Source organism: Notolepis coatsorum (genome assembly GCF_963971535.1).
Source record: "Notolepis coatsorum genome assembly, chromosome: 9".
Taxonomy (NCBI): Eukaryota; Metazoa; Chordata; class Actinopteri; order Aulopiformes; family Paralepididae; genus Notolepis; species Notolepis coatsorum.
The window spans coordinates 78,482,569-78,491,067 of NC_140173.1; the positions used below are offsets into that span (position 1 = coordinate 78,482,569).

Genomic DNA, 8,499 nt, shown 5'->3' on the forward strand with positions numbered 1-8,499 from the left:
TACATACGGAGTGTTGCATAATGAACTTATACGTGACAGGCTTGTCGTCGGTCTGATGGATAAGCGGCTGTCAGAACGCATGCAGCTGGACCCAGACTTAATCTTGGAGAGGGCATTGAACATGGCGAGGCAGAGTGAGGAGGTGAAACGACAGCAATCCTCTCTGCGAGGGGATGCCAGGACAGAGGCAAGTGACATTAAATCGGTGGACAGGGTGTTTAAGAGCAGTATCAAGAACTATGCTAAGAACAGCTACACAGCCAAACCACTCAGTACCCAGTACTCGAGGGGGAGAAGTGTCCAGTGTCATAAATGTGGCAGTTCTCAGCTCCACCCACAGCGTGATTGCCCTGCTAACGAGGTGAAGTGCCATTCATGTGGGAAGATGGGCCATTATAAACGTGTGTGTAAATCTTCCAAAAATGTACATGAGGTTGAAGAAGACTATTCCTGCTCCTGTGATGGGGAGGAGGAGCACATGTTCTTGGGCAGCATCACAACTGATGGGGAGCCATGGATGGTCGACATAGACATCAATGGCAGAGGTGTGCCATTAAAAATAGACACTGGCGCTGATGTTACTGTGATGCCTCACACTGTATTCAGAGAGATATACAAACACAAGGATCCACCTACCCTGCAGAAACCTGGGAGGAGTCCACTAGATGTTGTGGGCGTCGCCAAGCTGTTGCTGAGGAGAGGAGAGAGAGAGGTGTTGGAGGATGTGTACGTCGCTCGACACCTACACTCAGCGTTGCTGGGGAGACCTGCTATCAGCAAGATGGAGCTTGTGGCACGTCTAGACAGTATAACGATGGAGACGCTCAAGACGACCTACCCAAAGATATGCAGTGGTCTCGGGGAGATGAAACAGCCGTATGCAATCAGGCTGAAACCGGGGGCTCAACCATTCTCACTGAAGACGCCCAGAAGGATTCCATTGCCACTGATGGACAAAGTCAAGCAAGAACTGTCCCGCATGGAAAGCCTCGGAGTGATCAGCCGGATCGAAGAGCCAACCGACTGGTGCGCTGGCATGGTAGTAGTCCCTAAGAAGAAGACAGAGGAGGTACGCATATGTGTCGATCTCACAAACCTCAATGAGTCAGTGTGCCGGGAGAAATACACCCTGCCAACAGTCGAGGGAACACTGGGAATGCTGGCCGGAGCCAGGATATTCAGCAAGTTAGACGCGAACATGGGATTTTGGCAAATACCCCTGACTGAGGAGTCGTCAAAGTATACAACTTTCATCACGCCGTTTGGTCGTTACCACTTCAATCGCCTACCTTTCGGCATCGCCTCCGCCCCAGAAAACTTCCAAAACAGAATGGTGACTGAGGTCACAGAGGGGCTGGAGGGTGTCGTCTGCCACATGGATGATGTGCTGGTGTGGGGCCGATCACAGGAGGAGCATGACGCTCGTCTGCATGTCGTGCTGGGGAGGATCGAGAAAGCAGGAATCACCCTGAACACAGGCAAGTGCGACCTGTCAAAGGAAGAGGTGACCTTTCTAGGCCATGTGATCTCCAGCAGTGGCATTAACCCCGACCCGAGTAAGACGGATGCCGTGAGGAGGATGGAGGAGCCGACAAATGTCAGTGAGCTGAGAAGCTTTCTCGGCATGGTAAACCAGCTGGGGAAGTTTATCCCGCGGCTGGCGGAGAGAGACAAGGCCCTGCGAGACCTTCTGTCAAAGAAGAACTGCTGGCTGTGGGGCATCGAGCAGGCCAAAGCCTTTCAAGATTTAAATGATGCACTAATATCTCCACCAGTGTTGGCCATGTACGATAACCACAGGGAGTGCAAGGTCTCAGCGGACGCGTCGTCGTACGGCCTGGGGAGTGTGCTTCTCCAAAAATGGGATGGAGTGTGGAGACCAGTAGCCTATGTGTCGCGGTCTCTCACACAGACTGAGCAGAGATACGCACAGGTTGAGAAGGAGGCCCTGGGCTTGACCTGGGCTTGTGAGAGGTTTAGAAATTTTCTCATCGGCAGACACTTCCAGCTGGAGACGGACCACAAGCCTCTCCTGAGTCTCCTGGGGTCTCAGGCGTTGGATGATCTCCCTCCACGGATTCTGCGCTTCCGGATGCGCCTGATGCGCTATTCCTATTCCATTGCACATGTGCCAGGGAAGAGCCTGTGGACTGCTGATACGCTCTCACGTGCTCCTGTGAAGAGGAGGGAGACACCAGAGGAGGAGTTATTTGAGAATACAAATATCTATGTGGACATGGTAATAGAGAACCTGCCAGCGAGCACTGCCTACCTGGACGAGCTGAGAGAGCAGTTGGAGGGGGACAGTGTGTGCGCACAGGTGAAGCAGCGGTGTGCAGAGGGATGGCCACCACACAACAGTGAACCGGCTCTCAGGCTGTACTGGGCGGAACAGGCGTCACTCACAGTAGAGGATGGACTGTTGCTGAGGGGAAGCAGGCTTGTAATCCCTTCAACAATGAGAAACGACGTGCTTGCCAGGCTGCATGAAGGCCACCAGGGGGTGGTAAATGAATGACCTTTATTTATATAGCACCCTTCACAGCACGAATGCACAGGGTGCTTTACACTACAGGTTAATATAAAAACACAATAAAAACAAAATCAGAAATAAATGACAATAGACAAACAGCAGTTAAAAACAGTGAAACCAGATAGAAAAAGTAGAATAAAAGAATTTGGATAAAATCATGAGTCACTAATTAAAACAACACTATAGAACAGTGAGGACAAGAAAAAGGCGCCTATGTGTGATCAAAAGCCTGCCTGAACAAATGTGTTTTTAGTTGTTTTTTTAAAAGAGTTCTCAGAGGGGGCAGTTCGCAGGTCCAGGGGGAGAGCGTTCCAGAGCCTTGGTGCTGTCACCTCGAAGGCTCGATCACCCCTTGTTTTTAGCCTGGTCCTGGGGATCACTAGGAGGTGCTGATCGGCAGATCTGAGTGAGCGGGTGTTGGTGTAGGGATGGATGAGTTCCGTGATGTAGATAGGGGCCTGACCGTGAAGTGCTCTGAAAGTGAAAGTGAGGACTTTGAAGTGAATTCTATAGTGTACCGGGAGCCAGTGCAGGGATACCAAAATGGGAGTGATGTGACATGATTTTTTTGACCTTGTGAGTAGCCTGGCTGCAGCATTTTGGACCATTTGTAGTTTATATGTGGATGATTTGGTGAGACAGGTGAAAAGTGAGTTGCAGTAGTCAAGCCTAGAGGAAATAAAAGCATGCACGGATAGTTAAAAAAAGTGCAGGGAGCGAGCACGGCAGTCTGTATGGTGGCCCGGGCTCAGCCAGCAGCTGAATGAGCTGGTCCTCAACTGCCGAACATGCTGCAAAGAGAGAGAGAACCAAAGGGAGCCCCTGATGCCATCTCAATATCCGGGGCGACCGTGGCAGAAGTTGGGAGCAGACCTGTCCACGACCAGACTTACCTGCTGGTCGTGGATTATGCATCAAGGTACGTGGAGATCGCTCTGCTGACTCCCACAAAATCAACAGACGTCATCCACCACCTGAAGTCAATTTTCGCACGCCATGGTATCCCGGAGGAACTGGTGACGGATAACGGGCCGCAATTCTCCGGAATCGCCTTTGCAGCGTTTGCGACATCATATGGGTTTCGCCATGTCACAAGCAGCCCGAGATATCCCCAGAGTAATGGGGAGGCAGAACGTGCTGTCAAGACGATAAAAGGCCTCCTGAAAAAGGCGGCCGACCCATACCGTGCTCTGCTGGCATACAGAGCCACCCCGTTGCATAACGGATACAGTCCAGCCCAGCTTCTTATGGGGAGGAGACTCCGCACAACGGTGCCAACGCTTCCTGCTCTACTGGTCCCTACTCTTCCTGACAGTAAGGCGGTGGTCCAGAAGGAAGAGGAGAGGAGGATGAGAGATGCACAAAGCTACAACCGGCGTCATCGTACGCGAAGTCTCGACAGGCTCACTCCAGGAAAGGAGGTGTGGGTCACAGATCAAAGTGCAACTGGAGTTGTGGTCAGCAGTCACCCCACTACACGTTCGTACATCATAGATGGACCCCATGGAACACTAAGGCGTAACCGTCGCCATCTCGTCCCCATGGAGCCCTCACCGGAGCAGAGTGCAGCAGAACCTACGGAGCAGGAGGTCCTGGAACCACCAGCTACTCCCAGAACCAGGTCTGGGAGATGTGTGGTGAAACCAACTAGGTTGGACCTGTAAGAGACAGTAGAGAGAGAGAGTAAAGAAAAGTGACATCCCTGCGATAGAATGAAAGAGGTTTATGGTTAAGATAAGACATGCGTTTCATGTATATATATATTATTCGTTTAGATATACATTTCGAAAGAAAGCAATTGCTATGTTTAATATAACCCATGGTTTATATGGTGTTAAAGAAATTGTTTAGATCAGTTCAGATGAACAGACCTTTTAGATATAGAGGCAGAATAATCCTCTAAGGTCTGGGGAATCAATGGCAGTCTACCCATTGATTCTAGAAAGGGAGATGTGGTGTTATGTTAATGTGTGTGCGCTTACGCGAAGTGCACAGGCCACCGTACTGGGGGGTCAGGTAGAGTTAGAGGAACCTAACCGGCACACCCGTGTAACGTAGCGAGGCTAAGCTAATAAAGATACTTACAACCAAAGCAGAGGACTCACGTATTTGTTACCGTGCAAAGTAACACGACATAAGGTGATGACGAAACTTAAGAAAGAAGAGGCGCAGGTTATCTTCTTACAAGAAACACATCTAATATCACAAGAACATGAAAAGCTGAAGAGATTCGGGTATGATAATTTGTTTTATAGTTATTTCAAACAGAACCTTATAAGAGGAGTAGCTATACTAATTAAGAACACAGTGAAGATTGAAATGATCAGGGATAAAGAGGGGAGGTATGTAATGGTCAAGGGGAAAATGGAAGGTCAAATGGTAACACTAGTGAATGTGTATGCTCCACCAGAAAGTGAGAAATATCTATTTGAAACAATCTTTGATATCATAGCGATGGAAGGGGAAGGGGTCCTAATCTGTACAGGTGATTTTAATGTAGTACTGAACTATGACATAGACACGACAAGCACAAAGAAATGGAGGACAGACATTAGCAAATGAATATACAAATGGCAGAATTAGGAATCATGGATATATGGAGAGAAATGCACACACTAGATAGAGAATACACACATTATTCGCATACACACACAACATATTTAAGGATAGACTATTTTCTCATGACAACAGGGGACAGATACAGGGTAGAAGACTGCAGGGTAGGGGTAACGGACATATCAGACCATAGCGCAATATATCTGACAGTGAATCTTAAAAGTAGGCGGAGAAATACAGTTTGGACACTGAACGTAGGACTATTAAATAACAAAGGTTTGGTTAACGAAGTAAAAGGAGACATAATTAGATACAGAGAAGAAAATGATAATGGAGAGGTACAGTAGACCTAAACATTTTATGGGATGCACTAAAGGTAGTAATACGTGGAAAATGTATAGCAAAGAAGGCCAGAATAGAGACATACCAGAACTTGATAAAGAAACTGAAAGAATTAGAGAAAGAACACCAAAGCTCAAAGAACCAAAAGACACTTAGAGAGGTAAAGGAAGTTAGAGGAAAGATAAACAAAGAACTGCTGACAGAAATAGAGAAGAAAGCTAGATACATGAAACAGATATACTAAGAAGGAGGACCGAGAGCGACCAGACTTTTAGCTAGACGAATCAGGACACAACAAAAACTGAACACAATACACACAATAAGGGACATGAACACAAACAAGATACTAAGAGAACCAGCTGAAATAGAGAAGACATTTGAAGAATACTATAAGAAACTATACACACAACCGATAGCGGCAGGAGAAGAGGAGATAGAGACATTTTTAGAAAAATTAGATCTACCATCGATAGGGAAGGAACAGAACGAAATATTAAACGCAGAGATTACAGAACAGGAAGTGGGGAATGCGATCAGTAAAGCAAAGAACAGTAAGTCACCGGGTAGCGACGGATTCCCCTCTGAATTCTACAAAACTTTTAGACAAGAACTGAGCCCCATATTAGAAGCAGCATTCAGACACACGATGAAAGAAGGCACAATGCCACCTTCATGGAAAGAAGCCATAATTACTACAATTCCAAAAGAAGGGAAAGATAGAGAACTATGTAGCAGTTTCAGACCAGTGTCCATACTTAATGTAGATTACAATATGTATACATCAATAATATCCAAAAGATTTGAGACATTTATGACAGATATTATAGATGAAGACCAGACCGGATTCATTAAAGGAAGACAGACACATGATAACATAAGGAAGATGGTGCAGATAGTAGAGGAGATACAAAAGGAAGGAGGAAGTGCAGTATTAGTTAGCCTAGATGCAGAAAAAGCATTCGACAGTGTAAGCTGGATATTTCTATATAAAGTATTGGAGACATTTGGATTCGACAAAAACGCTATGAAAATAATTAGGGCATTATATAGAGAACCGACGGCAAGGATTAAGGTAAATGGCAGTCCGACGGACAGGATTAAACTAGAGAGAGCTACCAGACAGGGTTGCTGTCTTTCGCCGACGCTCTTCGATGTATTCATCGAACCACTGGCTCAACTAATTAGACAGACCAAAGACATCAAAGGGGTGGAGATATGGGGAACAGAACATAAATTGGGACTGTTCGCAGACGACGTGATAGTATATATATGAGACAACCAGACAAGCTTTCCGACACTGATGGATTTACTGACAGAATATGGATATTACTCAGGGTATAGACTCAACGTGACGAAGACACAGACTTTAGCACTGAACTACACTCCAACAATAGAGATCAAAGAAAAATACAAAATTAAATGGGACATGGACAGGATCAAGTACTTAGGGGTGGACATTACAAGAGGGATGGAGGGGTTATACGAGGCAAACTATACACAGATTAATCAGAAAATCAAGAGAGACCTAGAAAGATGGACAGTAATGCCCCTAGATTTCAGCTCAAGGATCGAAATCATTAAGATGAACATATTACCAAGGTTATTATACCTATTTCAGTCTTTACCTATATTAATACCACAAAAACAATTCAGGGAATGGGATAGACAGATATGGGGGGGAGACCAAGGATCAGATATGTGACTCTACAACTACCAAAGGAGAAAGGAGGAATGGCAGTACCCAGTTTAGAAGGCTATTACTATGCAGCACAGCTTAGGACAGTAGCATGCTGGTGCAATGTGAATTATGAAGCCAAATGAAAAGATATATAAACCAAAAGAGAGGGATTCAAATTGCAGGCACTAATAGGAGATAGGGAGCTGTTCAGAAGACAGGAACAACTACTAGACCCAATTACCAAATTCACTATAAACATAACATAAACAAGCTAGAAAAATAATCCAAGATACTGAGATGGATAACACACGACAACAAATTCAAACCAGGGATAGACGACCATGGGTTCAAAAGATGGGAACAGGGGGGGATAACAGCAATATGTACAATGATAGAAGGAGGGGAGATGCACTCTACAAAAATTGAAAGAAAGATTCGGACTAGAGAATAGAGACCACTTTAGATATTTACAGATTAGAGATTACTATAACAAAGAAATAAAACAAGACAGAGACAAAGAACAGAATGGGGTAATTAAGATAATGGTAAAATCATATGAAGGAAGGAAGGGGAGGGTTATATCAGCACTATATCAGGCAATAATGGACAGTAAGGGAATTACAACCTTGTATATAAAATAAAAGTGGGAGAAAGAATTAGAAATAGAGATAACAGAGGAGGAATGGTATAACACATGTAAGATACAACAATCAACCACAGGATCAAGGATATGGAGGCGGTTTGGGTGGAAAAACATATTTAGATTCTTTATAACACCAGAAATACAGAGCAATTACATGCCAACACAAAAGCCATGTTGGAGAAAATGTGGGCAAGAAGTAGCGAACCACACGCACATATTCTGGGAATGTCAGAAAATAAGAAACTATTGGGAAGAGATAGGAGAGATAATAAATGAAATAGTAGGATATGAAATACCCCAGACAGGTCTAGTACTATACCTAGGGAACTTGTCACCGAAAGAAATTCAGGGAGAAGACAAATATTTGATTAAGATACTATTAGTAGCAGCCAAGAAAGCATTGACTAAATATGTGGTACAGGGTATAAGCACCGACGAAGGAACAATGGACAGAGATAATAGAGGGGATACAGGAAATGGCGAGAATCACTGAGGCTGAAAGAGAAGAAATTTGAGTCAAAATGGGAAAAGTGGGAGGAATATAGGAAGAAAAGGAACGACATCACAGAAGAATGAAAAGGAAACAAGAAAATAAATGGAAATGTAAATAAACAATGTAAAAATAGAATGGACCGAAGGACCCATGTCACCCTTTTTTCTTTTCTCATTTTTGTCTATTTTTTTTTCTTTTTGATATTATGTCTATATAGTTTTGTGTGTTGAAGTGTATTGTCTATGTTGTTTCAA

General features: G+C 44.8%; 1 protein-coding gene across 1 annotated transcript in view; it reads right to left on the minus strand.

Annotated features, from left to right (window-relative positions):
* Positions 1 to 8,499, minus strand: part of cfap46 (cilia and flagella associated protein 46) — a gene marked incomplete at both ends in the record, with an annotated part of 296,072 nt that overhangs the window by 228,412 nt on the left and 59,161 nt on the right. The window contains 2 exon segments of the mRNA XM_084321923.1: positions 637 to 691; positions 2,169 to 2,174. Coding sequence (XP_084178049.1) covers positions 637 to 691; positions 2,169 to 2,174 — 61 coding nt within the window.